This window comes from Artemia franciscana, chromosome 21, assembly GCF_032884065.1.
Source record: "Artemia franciscana chromosome 21, ASM3288406v1, whole genome shotgun sequence".
In the NCBI taxonomy this organism is placed as follows: Eukaryota; Metazoa; Arthropoda; class Branchiopoda; order Anostraca; family Artemiidae; genus Artemia; species Artemia franciscana.
Window position 1 is genome coordinate 25,535,372 of NC_088883.1, and position 19,412 is coordinate 25,554,783.

The 19,412-nt window shown below is 34.8% G+C and overlaps 1 protein-coding gene across 1 annotated transcript in view; it reads left to right on the forward strand.

Annotated features, from left to right (window-relative positions):
- Positions 1-19,412, forward strand: part of LOC136040545 (histone-lysine N-trimethyltransferase SMYD5-like) — a 68,077-nt gene that overhangs the window by 22,759 nt on the left and 25,906 nt on the right. Inside the window, exons 3-4 of the mRNA XM_065724746.1 lie at positions 2,998-3,119; positions 9,466-9,574. Of these exons, the coding sequence (XP_065580818.1) occupies positions 2,998-3,119; positions 9,466-9,574 (231 nt within the window). The remainder of the gene's footprint in view (positions 1-2,997; positions 3,120-9,465; positions 9,575-19,412) is intronic.

Genomic DNA, 19,412 nt, shown 5'->3' on the forward strand with positions numbered 1-19,412 from the left:
CTTCTTGTCAGTTTTTTTTTTAATTTATTCCTTATTCGTTTGGCATTGCTGGTATGCTTATCAATTTCCAGAACTTACTGTTAAAAAAGCTATATTTGAAAAATTGATTGTTAAAAAAAGGTTAACGATGTTCAATTGACGATCAGTTAAACTTTTCTCCCTTTTGTCGCAGTATACAGCTTAACCACAATCCAATAAAAAAAACTCGTTAAATCTAAATAATTAATAGGTATTATGAAAAAGTGGTAATACTGAGCCATAGACCTATATTTCAGCTACTTTTATGAGTTTTGAAAATAAAAAGAAAAACATAAACAGGCATTCACTTATGGTTTTAACTCTTGAAATAGTAATTCAACTGCTAATATATCAGCTGTTGAATTGCCTAGAATGGTTCCGGAACAAATTTTTCTAGCCATGATTTTTTGTGACGAAGGGTCTTAGCATGGCATGTTTTGTAAGGCGGGGTCTCAGAATCAATTTATGCTTTTTTATCCTTCTAACCATCTCTAGGACCCTACTTGGCTTTGTCCCTTGTAACCCAGTTAAACCGTTAATCTTCAAAACGTTAACTCACATTCAGGAAAGGGATACCTAAAAGTTTTCTACTTTCTGGGTAAGAACAGTAGTACAAAATTCGGGGGAGGGGGGTAATAAAATTTGAAAAAATCGTAATCAAAGTAATAAAAATTTGCAGTAATAAAAAAACTTGATAAACTGAAAAAGAAGAGCCCAGAAATTCAAGAAAACTTTGGATTTCTGAGGACCGGAACCCAAGCACCGATGCATCCAAGGCACCATCTATCTACCAATGCATAGGTAGACAGATAAATTCTACCATACAAAAGACTAACGCTGAATACCCTCTAGGACTCTCATCAACTGAGGGAATGGAAAGTATTAAGTATCCTATAATAAATCCAAAATAAGCGCAAAAACAAAATCTCCAGGCATAATAAAGTATGGAGATAATTAGAACAAAAAAAGGGAAGAGAAATCGCCCTTTTGGAAGTGGAGTTACCTGCTCATGAAATCTAGGGCGTAGGTATACTGAGAAATAGTTTCTTAAAATAGAGGCATTGGCTCCCTCTTAAAATTTGAACCTGACATATTCCTTTTTGTGTCACTAAAAAATCATCTCTTTCCATTTTTGTTAAAAAAGGCTAATTTTAGAGACAAATTTCATCTTTATTTCAAAATTCTGGAAAAGGTGCTTTATTTGGTTTAGAATATGTAACTTTATTTTTATTTGCTTTCCATTAACTGCCTTTTCAATTGATCTATTGAAACTTTCATTTGAAATAAATCTTTTGAGAGAATAATCCTTCTATCAAAAGAATAAACAGGAAATAAAAACTCTGGAATATATTAAAAAATGCTGAGCGTAACCCTTCGCGTCTTTTCGTTGCCGAAAAAAAAAATTATGATCATATGAAAGTGTTGTCCCACAACATAAGTCACGTAAAGATTTGAAATCTTTTTTTTTTTGTCTATAATGGCTGGCCAGATGTTGTAAAATAACAAATGAAAAAACTGTGGTTGCTGAAAAGCTGCTGCTTTTAGGCAATATTTATTCCGGGCTAAGTGGCTGAGCCATCCTAGCTAAGTGGTTGGTGCGCTGGGTTGGAAATCCTTCATCCAAGGGGCACGGGTTCGATTCCTGGCGTGACCAGTTAGTTGGCTTGGGATAGGGGTCAGTGGCGTGACTCTGTAAGCTCGACCAGAGTCGACCCAGCTCTAAATGGGTACCTGGAGAAATCTGGGGAAGGTAAGCTGGAAGGGTGTGCGAGAGCACAAGATGGCTGGCCTTCAACCCCCATTGCACTTCCTGGCTGAAGGGGCACGAAACGAAGATTAGCACAACCAGATTGGACCTTGAGGGTATAGTGCTGTCATACTTACTTTATTCCGGGCTTAAAGTATAAAATAGTGTACTTATGAAACTAAATAAGTGAAACAGTGAATACTATTTTACTCTTTCGGGCGCAAAAAGACCTTTTTGTACAACTCTTACGTTATTAGTAATTGCAACTCTTATGCCAAGCTGTAATGGTTTGTTATCCCCCCCCCCTTTAAAAGATACAAGTATTCTACATTGTAAAAATTCTGACAAGTTTGTCAGATTGTTATTTCTGTAAATTTGTAAAACAAATTTTAAAAATTTCCCTGCAAACTATTTTTTTTTAAGAAGGACTCTAACACTATTCCTCTCTTGTTAGCCTCTTCAGCACCAGGAGATTATTGGGTTGAAGAAGGGCTTATCTGATTGCAATCATAGTAATGCAGCCTAGCTTTTTCTTGTATAATGAATGGGATCAGGTATATTAAATAACCAAAGTCACTACCTTGTCTTATATTATTTTAATGGAAATTTGAACGCTTATCTTTCTATTCTTCCAAACTCTTTCAACTATGAAAAATACAGTGCTTCTTGGCTATTGTACTCTTTTTATTTAACCATAACCTCCGTCTTTACTAATAAAAAAAACAAATAAACACGCATCCGTGATCTGCCTTCTGGCAAAAAATGCAAAATTCCACATTTTTGTAGATAGGAGCTCGAAACTTCTACAGTAGGGTTCTCTGATACGCTGAATCTGATGGTGTGATTTTCGTTAAGATTCTATGACTTTTAGGGGGCGTTTCCCCCTATTTTCTAAAATAGCGCAAATTTTCTCAGGCTCGTAACTTTTGATGGGTAAGACTAAACTTAATGACTTATATATTTAAAATCAGCATTAAAATGCGATTCTTTTGATGTAGCTATTGGTATCAAAATTCCATTTTTTAGAGTTTTGGTTACTATTGAGCCGGGTCGCTCCTTACTACAGTTCGTTACCACGAACTGTTTGATACTACTCGGGCAAGTAGAGTTATCCACCTGACCGATTCTCTTATTACCTGACGTCACCTCTCCGCCTTTGCCTATTCCTATTCCAGGTGCCCTGGTCTTCTTAGTAATTCTGAAGCTATCAATTGTAGAAATGTTAATTTCAGATCAGATATTGTTCCCGTTTGTGCTTCGATAAGGCATATGATTCATATCACAAGGTACTGTGTCTGCGCTCCTCTATTTTGGATCCTGACAATCCCTTGGTTATTCTGAATGAATCGTGGAAGTAAGTTATTTCCTGTAAATTTTTGATAATTTTATACAAGTCAGCTAGGTTAGGTTTCTGTTCTTTCGTATTAGAGCACCCTCTATTTCTTACGATAACTTAAGTATTTCCTTGCGGAATGATGATCCTTCATCCCACTTTTTCTAAAATATTTTAGGTATTTTTATTATTTTATAATATTCTTTAAAATATTTAGGTATTTTTATTATTTTATAATATTTATAAAACTTTAAAAATATTTTAAAGTTTTTAGGTATTTTTAAAGCTTATTTTCTGATTACCTCACTCGAACTATTTAGATATTTTTAGAAATTTGTATTATCTCTTTTTCTCTTTCGTTTTTTGTAAGTTATTATCTAAAACCTTTTCTTCGAATTTGGTCGCACATCTTAAAATAGCGAAAAATGTTTTTAATTTTTAAAGACTCAAGAACTTTTTTGTTATATTTAAGGGCTTCAATCTTTGCACAGGAGGAACACTCGGTTAGAATTTCATTTTCCGTTCTTGTTATTGGCTTAAAATTTCACGCTGGAAGTTTTAAAAGCAGATACGTTTTGAAAAGGTAAGATCACCTAGCTCCGGAAATAAGGAGAGATGTGACTGGCTTATGAAAATGCCGTCAATAGTGACGAAGACCACACTGTCTTTCCATGATAAACATCAACAACAAGAGAAACAATAGGGATTTCTTTATGCAAGACATTGGAATTAACGTTTCTTTAAATGAGGATTGGAGGAAAAATTTAATTAAAAACGATTTTACAAAATATATTAAAAACCAGTAGACACTAACACAGAACCAGTTATAAAAAGATCTTCGAGGTTAGCTGCCAAAAAGGCAAGATTAGCAGTGAAAGCGTGTTTTTAATTATTCTTCTTTCACTTTGCTGAATTGCCTTGTTTCACCTCACTTTATCTATCAGCCCTGATTGAACTTCGCTGAAGTAAGGATGCTGGGACTGTTTTAAAAAAATTCATTTTTTAGTTTTAATGGTTAAATGTTATTGTACGTCTCTTTCCTTTTATACATTTATCTTTCATTTAGGACGGCCCTTGTACATAGGGTCAAATTATTCATTCAAATATAGAATTCCACTGTGTTGTGAAAATAATTCTGTATTGTTCTTCTTGTTGTCGATGTTTATGAACATACCGTCTTTTTCTCCTTGTTTTTGCTTTCCTAGTTTTCTCTTCGATTAAACGTCGTGTTGTACTAAACGAATGTTCATGACACCCGGAACAACCACTTCGTTGTTTTAGATTTGTGACTTGCTTTTGGCCTATGGATATTGCAATTTTATCTAGAGTCACCCGGAAATAGTTTGATCTGAAATAGTTTTAGTTTTTCTCCATAGCCTCAACTTTCTAAGCTACAAGTTGTTTCAAAGTCATACAATTATGGAATTATACTCTTCACAAAGAATAGCTTTATTCGTAGAATAAAGCTATATTCATAGCTTAGAGTAAATATAGCGTATTATATATAGCGTAAATATAGAGTAAATATAGCGTAAAATAAAGCTTATTCATAGTTTATCTAGGTGCTGCAAGTATAAATTGTGATTATACAAGTAGGAATTTTTATCACAAACGGTGAGTCTTCACTACACCGATATTTTTGGTAAGTTGCCAAGAGGGCTACTAAGTCATAACCAAAAGCTAATCTAGGAGCCAAGCATTTTAAAGCTTCCCAATAGCTACTGGACAATTTTGGTATAACTCTATGCTCACGCATTTTCATGAAAGTCTTTTACAATGTTCAAATTGATTTGATACCAACCACGCACTGCACTCCTGGCCGAAGGCAGAACATCAGGGGATCGGTACCTGTGCTACGTACACCATTGGCTAACATGCGAAGAAGTTTTAATGTTCCTGTAACATCTGCCTCTTTAATGAGCTCCCCAGTTGGTGGACCATCAAACTCTAGAAATGCCGAAATGGGATACTTGAAATAGTTTCCTTCAGTTGCCAAAGCTTTACCAAATTTTTCCTCATTTTTTTATGCAGAGTCCGAAAAAGAGTTTCCTATCTGCACGCAAAGGGGTAATGTAGTATGCTCGGATAACAAGGTTTAAGGGTTAGATTTTGCTGGTCAGTTTGACTGCACCCGATGCTTCTCACTTGCTCTGCTGTCCCACATACACAAAATACAAGGATTCTTAGTATATCTGTGTTGCCGGCATATAAACATGCAGGACATTTTAAGCTCAGCATGAATGATCCATTCATGTACTTTGCAATAAATCAATAGTTCTGCTTGTGCCTTCATATTCTTCACGCAAGCGAACTTAATGATCTTCTACGACTGAATCAGATTAAACGCCATTGCGGTGGAGGACATATTTCAAGCTCCATTTTAAACTATTTAAGGCTGTTCAGTTTTTTCCATAGACTGAAATCCCCGACATCCATTAAACCACGCAACTAATGACAACTCATATCTTTACCATCACTTAAAAATGTTGCGGGAATTTCTGTTGATTAAAATTTGAATACTTTAGCTCCTTTTTGAAACAAATTTTTCTCGTACACCATTGATGCTAAAAGCTCTGAAGCTTTATTGGTTAGCCTCAGATCATGTGCTTAATCTTTCTGGTAGAGTCGCTTACGATCGGAATAATTTTTAGTTTCAATGTCGTCGGGGTTACTTCTATCTTCACCACGTTCGTATTCCTGTAATCCCGAAGAGAACAATTATTTGAAAACCTGCCCTGGGATTTTAGTCGAATGAGGCACGGGACGTGTAGCTGATGATAATGTAAGATACTCTGGTTGGAGGTTGCTTTTGTTTTCCTTTGTTTTTCTCCAGAATGGAAATCTCCTAGGCAGATTGGTACGCGTTCAGTGTTCTACGAAGGGTTTTGCTGTCAGTTGTAAGTGTCGTGTCATTAAGAATGTTCTCAAAAAGAGCCAAAAGGCAAAGAACTGATTGTCAATATTGACTTAGCCATATGCTCATTTAACATCTATGGCCCAAAGGACAAAGATCATTGAATTAGCCAAAATTTAAACGATTCTTGTCCCTCACTCCTGTATTGTACCACTCGGCTGATAATTTGTTGGCTCTTAGAATTAGTAATCTTGTATTGGTAAATGTTTATCCTCCTCATAACCAGAATTCACTGTCTTCTCTGACGAAATTTGCAACTGTGTGCTCCTCCATCAGCAGTCTGATCAAAAATATTGAAAGTCATGGATACGATTGGGATCTAATGGGTGACTTCAACTATCATTTATGCAATAAGTCAAGCCACGCTGAACTTATCTTAGAGTCTTTACCCGCTGGTTTCCGTATTGTCCCAAAAGATGCTAGACACACATACATTCATAACAGTGGAACTCTGCACAACATTGACCATTGTGTCTGCTCTGCTACAGTGCCCTCCTTGCATGTACATATGGACGAGGATGAGTGTGATTACGATCATCTCCCGATATCCTTAAGTGTGTCCATTTCCTTTTCACAATCCCGGCTGCCCGTAACTGGCAGTAAACTTGATAAGAAGTAGTGGTATAAAAGTGAATGGAGGAAAATTGACCTCCAATTATACATTCCTACCATTGCTGCTCTCCTCTCAAGTATTCAAATCCCGTTCAGCTTGGTGTGCACTAGTGTTTCTTTACAAATGCTCGTTCCCTGTTTAACACATGTTACATTTAAATTGTTGTTTGTTTGAAACAAGCAGAAGGTGCTCCCGTTTCTCGTGTCTGAGTTCGTTTAAAAACTCGTAGTTCCATTTGGAAAGATGCCTCCGAATTAAAAGGCATGAGAAATAGAGTTAAGTTTTGGCTTCGTATCTTGATCGCCTGTGGTCGCCCAAATGTAGGCCATATTTTGATATTAAAAAGAAGACCAAAAAAAAAATTCAAGTGGCATTTGCGTAGTGTACGGTATAGTGGCTCTGAATTTACCAAAACTGCTTCTCCATGGATACAAGTGATCAGTTTCTCTTAGCTGGAACCCTCTGCTTCTAGTGATGTTATTCCTCTGGCTTCTTGGATTAAGCATTATTTATGTATATTCACTGTCGTTAATTATGCTGTGCATTCTCGTTTCTCGTATCTCCTTACTGATTTAGCTCCCTTGAAGCAGAAGCATATAATCTCCTTTAAACAAGTACTTAAAAGTATTAAACAAGTTAACTCGAAATCTGTTGATCATGATGGTATTGCTGTCTCCCTCCTTTGAACGGAGTCGAAAAACTTCCTTTTTCAAACTCCTTGAACGGCTCCCTGATCAAACTCCTTTGAACGGCTGCAGGTGTTCCACCTGCAGCCGCTTTTCCAAGTGTGGTTGGTATCCTCTCTTGTCCCTGACTCCTTTCTAAGCGGTGCAATATCATCGGTGCTAAAGTGTGGAAAGAATCCTTTAAGTTGTGATTCCTATAGACCCATAATGTTAGCAAGGTTTATGAATATGTTTTGTTACCTTTTGTAAGAGAAGTCATGGATAACAATCAATATCATTTTGGATTCAGGTGGCGTATTGGTTGCCAGCATGCCCACTGTGTTTTAATTTCTGTCCTATTAAAGGCTCAAGCCAGTGACTCTGAGGTCCATTTTTGTGCCCTGGACCTGTCTAAAGCTTTTGACAGTCTCAAGTTATGTTTTTCATTGTCAGTTCTGGAGTCAACGTTTCTGTCGTTCGGGTTCTTCAGTTTTGGTATAGTAATTAATTCTCATATTCGGTTAAAGTTTCACTCTAATTTTTATGGGAATATTCCAAACCGTTCCGGAGTGCGTCAAGGTGGTGTTCTTTCACCGTATCTGTTCAGTATTTATATCCACGACGGGCTATCCAAAATTATGCCCTCTTTTTTGTGATTAGGTAAATGTCTCTTATATTGCAAATGCGGATGATATACTTCTTTAAGCCGTTCTAGATCTAGCCTCTCGAATTCTGTGTCATCTATTTCAAAACATTTCCAAAGTGTTGGTTTGTCATTGAATATTGATGAGTGTGAGTATCTAGTCTTTAATGCAAAGTCTATGCTCATTTGTCTACCGTGTTCTAACTTTTTCGTCCACTGTGTCTCTGAATTGCGGTGGTTAGGCATTCATATTTGCTCGAATCTATTAACTTTTAGGACTAATATTGTACGGGATGTTAAAGAAAAACTTAAAGTGGGCTATGGTAAAAAAGTGGCTAATCGTGGTCATTATTCTCGAAAAGCGTTTGCATTGCAATATAGTAGCTTTGTGACCAGTCCAGTCAATACATTTCCTGTCTGGTATTTCACCTACTCTGAAAAAAAAAATCTGGCTGAATTGTGTATATTATATTTCCACTATTGTAAGCTTTTGCTTTATTTACCCCGGCCTTATAGTCTCTCGTATAGTTGTGTTATTTTTCTTTTATTATCTTTTATTTACTCCATTTGGCTTGTATTTTAGTGTGTTAAAAATAAATTGTTATTATTATTTATCATCTGTAATTAAACACAAATTTGGTGATGACTATCTTTTCTTGTTAAATATTTGGTGTCTTCTAATGAGTGGTAGTGCTAACAGGTGACTTACCTCTAGAGTAGCGTGCTTAGAAAGTTTTTATACCTAGCTGGTTTCCCTGGTCACTATTGGATATCTGTATGGCCTTATTCCGTCTACTTCAACCAGCCAAACGGTTTAGAGTTTAAGGATCCTTTACAAGTTTCAATCTAATACCCAAATATCCATTCAGCATCATATTTATCAATGGTTTACCTTCTGTAGGATTCGGAACCGGTTTAGTTTTAGGATGTTTGCTGGTTGTGAGGAAATAGTTGTTTTTCCGTTTTTTTTTTTTATTATTATTTCTTTGTTATAGGTTTAAAATGATTGTAAAATTTTATATTTTTTTGTGAAAATTGAACGAATAATCGTTAGCATTAAGATCGTTAATAAATAATTAACAATATTACTATCGTAAAATTAATAATTAACGTAAAATAAATGTAAAGTTAATATCGTTAGCTATTCTATTTTGTTTACCTTCTTTTTTCCTTCCTTTTTGTCTAGATATTAAATAGTGAATTAATATTAAGTAATTATGTATTATTTAATATTAAAATATTGTTAGTCTATTATTATCTAATTTATCCATGAAATACTTAATATTTCTAACTAAATCATATGTATATCCACCTAAAATGTTTAGATGGCTAAATAAAATATCAATAGTTAGTATATTATTAATAATTATAAATATACAATTATTTTTATAACAATCAATTAGTTTTAACTTAATTTTGAATTATGTTCTTGTCTTCGTCAGAGGCCTTTTAGCTTTACAGAACAAATTTGGACTGTTTATTTTATATGATTTATCACTAATTAATGAGTACTCTACCTGATTATTTTAAAGGCAAATGCATTATCCGCCCGAAACTGCAACAGTGATGCTAATAGCAAGAATATTGGCTATTCTGAAACAGCATCCGTCCAAAGCAGAAATTCGCTCAACGCTTAAAATTGTGAGTATTTTATGCTATGTTTTGTCAGTATTTTCTTCAATACCGTCATCTCGTATATTTTTAAACGTAACTGTGTATATTCTATTCCCATCTGAGCTGTAGTGAGAAATCATTAAAACACTCTTCTTTCAATTCCCAAGCTGAAGTTTTTGAAGAGCTTAATGAGCTGTCCCTGAGAATCGAGGAGAATCGACTGTGTATATTCTATTCCCATCTAAGCTGTAGTGAGAAATCATTAAAACACTCTTCTTTCAATTCCCAAGCTGAAGTTTTTGAAGAGCTTAATGAGCTGTCCCTGAGAATCGAGGAGAATCGACTGTGTATATTCTATTCCCATCTAAGCTGTAGTGAGAAATCATTAAAACACTCTTCTTTCAATTCCCAAGCTGAAGTTTTTGAAGAGCTTAATGAGCTGTCCCTGAGAATCGAGGAGATAATTTCGCACTTCTTGAGAAATTTTAGAAAAGGAGATAAAGCTCAGTATATTAATGTAATTGGGATATATTGTCATTCAATCTGCTATTGTGGACAAGCACGTACGGAAGAATCTTTTTGGGGGGAGGGATAATAAAAAAAAATAACTTGACGATTTAAATAAGAAGTGCCCAGAGCTTCGGGAGAATTTAGGATTTTGAGGGAGGATGGTGGCTCCCCTCCTGACCCCTATCCTGCATACGTGTCTGGTAAAGTACGCAGTTCATTTTTATCTTAATAAAGAACTGAAGAGATTTAAGCCTACACAAGACAATATCCAGTGGGGAGGGGTACTCTGTTTGACCCCCCCCCCCTGGACTCTTTGTCTTACTCGAAAAAAAGTAACAAAATACATATAAATAAAATGGTGTATGCTTTTTTAAAGTTTTTCGAGCTCACCTCGAAATGTTTAAGTTAGGAGGCTCTCTTAATATATATGTATATATATATATATAAAAAAAAAAAAAAAAAAAAAAAAAAAAAAAAAAAAAAAAAAAAAAAAAAAGGTTGACACCGTTTTACAAGCTAAAAATATAGTTATTAATATTTTTTAATATTTTAAAATTTTCTGGCTCTTGTCTGTAAAAGTTTTGCTGTTTTTTTCTACCTTCTTTTGCATTCCCAACCCTTTCAGTGAGAACGTGCTAATGGTCAAACTTGAAAAACAGTGACCTGGTGATGCGTCCTTTTCTGCTTTAATAAGTCTCGGGAATAAAACTAAAAAATTGAATTAATATTGACGACTGTGCAATCCAAATTTTTATTCAACTACGTTTTTATGGCACTACTTCTGGAAATATTTATTTTTAGGCATGTGAAAATTTTGATTTAGGATTTAGCCAGTCTTTCAATTGTTGATATGCTTTCTGATACAGTTTTGTATGCTGGCTTCCAAATTTAATCAGGTTTTTTAGCAGCATGCTCGCTGTTTTACATAATGGTTTTTGTGATTTTTTTTTTATGTGTGAAACCCCAGAAATTCAACAAATTTTTTTAGAAAGCATTGAGTAAAAACTATGGTTGCAAGAGAAAATTCGATTACATTTTTGAATTTTGTGTATGTAGCTGTATTAAAAAACTTTCCTTAATATTTAGAAAAATTCTTCACAAATCCATATTTAACAAAAATGACAAAACTACCTTTTGCATAGAGAAAAATGATGTCTGCGAAGTGCAAGTGCTTGATTTTCTGCCCTCGACAACCTTTAAAAAACTTGCTTTAATCCGATTATAACAAATTTGACAAAATCATATATCTGAATGATCATAACACAGAAACTGTTGCTTTTAGATGAGTTCTGATTGCATATCCAAATTCAACTTAGAAATATACACTGGAATTCAAAGTCCCCCTTGATCATTCAGTATGATTTCTGCAAACCATTGATGTCTTTAATTCTTTTGATTAATTATTAGCTCATTCTTTTTTACATAACGTTTGTTGTGGTGTCTGATTTCCTTTTGGCCATTAAATAAACAAAACCCCCATTTTGTTTAATTATTAATTATAATTTTAATTATAATTATAATTATAATTATTATTAATTATTAGCTCATTCTTTTTTACATAACGTTTGTTGTGGTGTCTGATTTCCTTTTGGCCATTAAATAAACAAAACCCCCATTTTGTTTAATTATTAATTATAATTATAATTTTAATTATAATTATTATTAATTATTAGCTCATTCTTTTTTACATAACGTTTGTTGTGGTGTCTGATTTCCTTTTGGCCATTAAATAAACAAAACCCCCATTTTGTTTAATTATTAATTATAATTATAATTTTAATTATAATTATAATTATTATTAATTATTAGCTCATTCTTTTTTACATAACGTTTGTTGTGGTGTCTGATTTCCTTTTGGCCATTAGATAAACAAAACCCCCATTTTGTTTAATTATTAATTATAATTATAATTATTATTAATTATTAGCTCATTCTTTTTTACATAACGTTTGTTTTGGTATCTGATTTCCTTTTGGCCATTAAATAAACTAAACCCCCATTTTGTTTAATTATTAATTATAATTTCAATTATAATTATTATTAATTATTAGCTCATTCTTTTTTACATAACGTTTGTTGTGGTGTCTGATTTCCTTTTGGCCATTAAATAAACAAAACCCCCATTTTGTTCTAAAACACACAATTTGTTACAGACATACTGCTCTAACTTGCATCAAAAAGAAATCATAATAATTAAATCATAATAATTAAATATAATTAAATAGTTAAAATTATTCATAATCATGTAATTCATTAAATATGATAATTAAACAATTCATCGTTTCCAATAGTTTCAGACGAAGATTTTCGATACCCTTATCTTTGACTTTTCAACTTTGTCTTACAGGATGATCTGATCTCTCTTGAAACATGGGGAAATTTACCCATTTTGGCACGTCGTGTTTTTCAACCATAAAAAAAAAACTCTAAAGCAAATTTTTAAAATGCACTTTAGGTAAATGGCTGAATCTGAATCTCGACTATCGAATGATATCAAAATTGTTGTGTTAAGTCGAAACATCAAGACCGTATGACTATAGAAAAGTAACATACAGAACTTGCGGAGGGAACATCTTAAGTATTTTAGCAAATTCAAATGCGGTATGCTATTTACAGTATTTGGCCAGTACAGTATATTACTATTAAATATATCTCAGTGTAACGACTTCTAATAAAATATTTATATTTCTCACATTTTTTGAATTATCAAAGAATCAGTAGGGTTATTTTGGGGGGTGGATGTGTTAATGCAAAGATCACAAAAAATCTACTGAAGTTTCGACGTAATACCTTAAATTGCATATATTTGTTTTTTCTAAGGCCACACTGCCTTTTTATGACGAACAAATAGAAGTTCAAATGGGGATAAGTCGATTTGTTAGATATTTGGACCAAATGATCCGTGATCGTCATCAGTGATCGATCGCTGTATATGTGGTCGAAACTACACTGTCTAATAAATGGCGACATAGACATTGACATGCCCATTTGAACATTTATTTGTTAATCCACCGAATTAAAAGTTTCTTTTAATTTCCAAAGGTCATAAACGTTTTACGATTAAAACTTAACGCTAATTATTCAGAAGAAATCGGGTACTACAAGCCCTGTGTCCGTGGCTTCAAGACGATACGCAATTTAGTCTTCAAGAAAAATAAACAACCAACGCTATTTAATAATTCCCTAACAAAATCATAAAGTCAATAATAAAGGCATTGTTTTTTCTAAGAACACAATGCCTTTTTATGACGAACAAATAGAAGTTGAAATGAGGACAAGTCGATTTATTAGATATTTGGACCAAATGATCCGTGATCGTCATCAGTGATCGATCGCTGTATATGTGGTCGAAACTACACTGTCTAATAAATGGCGACATAGACATTGACATGCCCATTTGAACATTTATTTGTTAATCCACCGAATTAAAAGTTTCTTTTAATTTCCAAAGGTCATAAACGTTTTACGATTAAAACTTAACGCTAATTATTCAGAAGAAATCGGGTACTACAAGCCCTGTGTCCGTGGCTTCAAGACGATACGCAATTTAGTCTTCAAGAAAAATGAACAACCAACGCTATTTAATAATTCCCTAACAAAATCATAAAGTCAATAAAAAGCCAAATATAGATACGTTATTCACGAAGACATGGTAGATACGTTATTCACGTGATGGTAAGACAGTAAACCTTATTGATTATGTTATAGTAAACTGAAGACTGGCAGTATCAATACAAGATACTAGGGTATATAGGAGTGCTGTTATCGATGTTAAAAGTAAATATCATCATATAGTAGTGTCTAGGGTTAATTTAAAGCTGAAATTTTTGAAGGATAACTACCTCCTGGGAAGCTATGATGTGGGTAGACTCCAGGATGAGAATTTGAGAGAAACTTTCCAGGAAAAGTTGAATAATGAAATTGAGAATTTAAAATTTGACAGTGTCGAAGATGATTAGAATAATCTTAGAAAAACAATTTGTGTAGTTGCTGATGATGTCTTAGGGAAGAATGTTAGGACTGCAGCTAGGAATTTTAGCGAAAAAGCTTTATGTTTAATAGAGAGGAAAAAGGGCTTGTACAGGAATTATCTGAGTGATAGATCATATGAAAACAAAAGGAATGTAAAGAAAGTGTAGAAAGCATTAAAATATGAACTAAGGATGTGAAAAGTGGAGGCCATGGATAAAATTGCCCATAATCTGGGAGATGCAGCTAGACGGCATAATAGTAAAATATTATACTGGCATGCTAGTAAATCGAGAGGGAGTTGTCAGTCCGGACTTGTCATAGTTAAGGAGAGGAACGGGGCCACAATTAATGATAAGGAATGAGTTATGGAAAAACGGGTAGAATATTTTGAGAATGTGCTAAACCGAGATAGAGTTGCAGGAAAAGATATAGAGGAAAATGAAAAAATTTGTGATACCTTGGATGTGAAGGAAGATTTGTTTTATGAGTTTCTTAAATATGTTGGCTCTGAGATTAGAAATAAGTTACTGGAGATTATGAATATGATTTTAGAAAAAGGAGAAGTACCTAACGATTTTAGGAAAGCCTTAATTAAACCAATGTATAAGAAAGGGGATAAGAGTGAGTGTGGTAATTATTGAAGCATTAGTTTGGTCTATTTAGGTAGCAAATCATTCGGTAATATGTTAGTTTTTAGACTGAGAGATGCTGTAAACAAAGTTTTAAGAGAAGAACAATACGGTTTTACAAAAGGTAGAGGATGTGTCGACCAAATTTTCACTCTTAGGTTAATAATTGAGAAGTGCCTGAGTTGTCAAACACCTTTGGTCCTCAGTCTTATAGATTATGAGCAAGCGTTCGATTCTGTTGATAGAAGAGCTCTAGCAAAGGTCTTATCCTTGTATGGTCTACTAGACAAATACATTATACTGATTAGTGCTATGTACGAGAATGACACTGCTGCGGTTAAGGTAGAAAATGAGATTAGCAGCTTGTTTTGTAGTAAATCAGGAGTTAAGAATGGTTTTTGTTCTATCCTTCTTTATATGGATCATTTTGATGGATTTTGTCTTAAGGAGTATTGGAATGGCAATGGGAGATCGCGGAATTAAATGGGGAGGAAATACTCTCTTTGACTTAGATTATGCTGATGATTTAAGCATCCTTGATGAAAGTGTGAATACAATGAATGAACTTGTTGAGGTTTTGTGAGTTCAGGGTTCTAGAATAGGTTTGAAAATTAATTTTCAAGTTCAAGTTCTATTTATTTCGATAAAATAACAATAACAAAAACAATATCCCAAAGGGCTCGATGGCCCATTATTTGGGAAACGACATACAATAAATAAGGAATGATAAAACTTATCATACACATACTAACCAACATCTAAATGTAAATTTATAAGGAAAAGAAATCAACTCACCGGCAGTTCCCACGAAACAGCGACCCTCACATCATCCAACAATAAAATACAAATTAAAATTCTCTGCGTCATCGAGGATACAACACCAACAAAACAACAGCTCCCCCCCCCAAAAAAAAACAAATAAACCATAAGAAACATTTAATAAGAACTTTTTCATCTGTCTCTTAAAGGAGCCAAGTGTTCGTGACTGCCGGATCTCAGTGGGGACCAAGTTCCAAGCACGCCCCACAGTCACAGCCAGGCCGAAGTCTGAACGAACCGAAGGACTAGCTGGAATCATCACATCCTCCCGGTTACGAACCATATACAAATTTACTTCCCCTACTAGTTTGAGCAGTCCCGAAAAACAACATGGGAGATCTCCCTGGAATTATTGATATGCCAACGAAGATAGAGATAAAACATAAATATCCTCAATCTTAAGGAGGTCAAAAAGAGTGTGTGTAGCCGACTGGAGAATTCTTACCATTTTCTCATGAAGACAGTGAATAGTGACAAGTACCGAGGGAAATGCGGACATCCACTCAGACGAACAGTAACATATATAAGGGTAAAAGAGAGAGAAGTATCCCAAGTACACGGGAAATTTTCACTCTTATTATTTGAACATGCCACTTAAACGTAAATTTTCATCCAAAAGAACTCCCAGGAATCGCGCATATCGATCCGGGGACGACTTATGGAGTCTCTTGGTGTATGAAGCTCAGTAATTGTGGGTCAGCTCACACCTTTGTGGGAAAAAATAAGAAGGTATGACTTTTTTACATTTAAAGTTAGTTGATTTACGTCAAACCAAAAGAGTATCTTCTCAGTCATTGCTTGAAGCTTTAAGGGATGACTCATCTGGAGCTGCAGCACCTAAAGTATTGTCATCTGTAAATGCTATAATTTCTTCTCGACTATCAGATATGAACACCAACGTAGTCTGAGAGTAAGATTTGTGACACAACCTACAGCAAAAATTCTTAATTCGATTGTTGAAAAGTCGGTAGAGATCGTTCACATAGATGAGAAAGAGGGTTGGCCCAAGAATAGAACCTTGGGGTACTCCGTATTAAATTGGAACTTTTTTGTCTGAAACTGCCGTGGTGATAGATCTGTCAGTTAGGTATGACGAGAGCCAAGACAATGCTTCCCCACGCACACCAAGATGAGAAAGTTTGCCGATGAAGATCTTATGTGTTAGGCTGTCAAAAGCTTTCTTCACATTAAGAAAAATGGCTACAGGAATAAGATTAGAATCTAAAGATCGTCGTATAAACTGAAGAAATATATTACAAGCATGTTCTGTTGACTACTTTTTGCGAAATCCAAATTGATGCTGATGGAAAATAATTTAGCTTCAAGAAATCTCACCAGACGTTTGAGCATTGTCCTTTCAAATATCTTAGAGAACACTGACAAAAGAGATCGGCCTGTAGTTCCCAGGATCCTTACGGTCACCTCGTCTAAAGAGAGCTATCACATGCGCAAGTTTAGGACGTTGGGGAAACACTCCTAGTTGAAATGACCTATTAATCAAATGGTAAATTGGGGTGATAAATCGATGGAAGAATATGTTTAATTACTTTAGCAGAAATTTGGTCAAAACCTGCTGAAGAACTCTTTAAAGACAAAACAATATTTCTAATTTCCTGCACCGCAACCTCCTCAAGAACCATTGATTTCAAGCACGAGGGACCTAGGAACTGCTTCCAAGACTGTGACACAGAGGAATAAGAAACGCTATTAGAAGTTTTTTCCCTATATCCGCAAAGAATTTGTTCATGTGATATCGTATTTGGCCTTTTTCTGTGACAAGTTGATCATCTACAATGAGAGACTTAGGGAAACCTTCTGGTTTCATGGACGGCCGACTAACTTCCTTAATCACGTTCCACGTCTTTTTTGTATTTTTACCGCAATCAACAAATCTTTTTGTAAAATATACTGTTTTAGCTCTGCGAATAATTGATTTCAGAACATTACGGTACAACTTAAATGTTTCTAACTTAGCATTATTTGGTCTTTTTTGTACTCTTTCCAAAGGTTTTGCTTCCTTTTTATTGATTTTAGGACTCCAGATGTTAGCCAGGGAGCTACAGATGTTGGTCTTTTTTATCGAGGATTTTTTAAAGGAGCTTTTAGGTAATAAGACGTGATTTTTTCCTTAACAGTGTCATAAAACCGACCAAATATGTCGTTATAATTGCCTAAACTAATATTTTCTGGTAAAGAAAAGTCCCATGAATATGTACCAAGATCTTCTTTCAATCTATCCAGCTCCACTGGTGAGCAACAGAATCTCGGTTTATCCTGGGGGACTAATCTTTGTGGATTTTGGAGGATTTGAAATAGGGCTGAAACTGACAAATGGTCAGAAATGTCAGTAAGCAGTACTTCATTCCTAATGGAGTGTAGCAATGAAAAAATATTGTCAATTAATGTTGCTGACTGGTTTGAAATCCTTGTCGGTATGTTTGTACAAGGAGCCAATTCATACAAAATTAGTGAAGACAAGAGATTAGAAGCCGGCCTAGATGACGATTTTGCAAGGTCAAGGTTAAAGTCACCCATCAATACAACTTCATATTTTTCAGCACAAACTTTCCTAAGAATGTCTTCTAATATTTCAAGGAATTCAGTCGTAAATCTGCTTGGAGAACGATATACTTCGTCAATTATTACCCTTTCCTTAGCGTTAATTGGGATTTCAATAAAAAGTGACTCAAATAATCTTAAGAAGACTAAGTCACTAAGGCTAGGAACAAGTGAAGATGAAAAGGTGACGTTGAGTAACAAAAAGATTGATCAGGTGGGCAGTTTCACATACCTTGGCAATATTATTAGCAAAGACGGTGAAAAAGATGTTAAAAGTAGAATAGCCAGGGTGTTTTTTCACAGCTAAAAAAGTTTGGAAGAATAGGAAGATAAGTCTGCAAACCAAGATTAGAATATTAGAAGCTACAGTGATGACAGTGGTCAAATGTGGCTCTGAAGCAAGGGCGCTCCGAAGAGCAGATGACGATTTGCTTGAAGTTTCCCAGAGAAATTGCCTACGGGTTGTTCTGGGTATCCGACTAACTGACTGTATTTCAAACAGTAGGCTGTACGAAAAATGTGGTTCAGTCCCGCTTCCTAAGGCTACAATGAAAGAAAGGTTGATGTGGCTAGGGCACGTTGTGCGGATGATGGATGACAGATTGTCAAAGATTGTCCTTTTCGGCCAACCGTCTAAGGCTAAACAGAAAGCAGGTCATCATCGTCTTGGATAGGAGGACGTCATAAAGATAGATTTAAAGAAAATGGAAATTTCCTGGGATGGTGTAAAAAGGGAGGCTTTGAATAGATTGGGAGGGAGTAGGAGCGTTCGTAGCTGTGTTGGCGTCAGGCGTCTTGCTGCTGCGGTGAATTGTTAGTAGTAGTAGTATTAGCATCTTATTTTATGTGTTTGATCTGTATATACCAGTGTTTACTGTTGATTTAGTTTTCTTCCTCTATCTGTCCGAACAGTGAATTCTCGTGGAAAATCTTCTTTTTATCTCATATATTTTTCTTTAAATGCAAAATATATTTTATATTAGAAAATCATTTTTCAAGCCGTGTCCAAGTGCCTCATACCTGTAATGGCCTCATTTTTGAACAGCTAGTACGTCGTTTTAAATCATCTAACATTATAACGATCTCCAAAGTCCTCAAGAACTTCGTTGCATCCTTTAGGCATTTCTTCTATGTAATCAAATTGAGTAACAGATAAATACTATTTCTATTTTCATAGGATAAAAAGGTAATTTAAAGCGGGAGTCGTATCTAGAGTTGCCCTACCGTGTACTTGTAAATAGTAAGTGGGGGAAGGGGGCATACCCCGTGAAATGGTCGATATTATTACGATATTCTGTGTTTTCAATTCATCACATTTTTTTTTACCTACCTTCATTATTTTTTTAACTTGTACTTTGATGGTTTTGCCGGAGCTA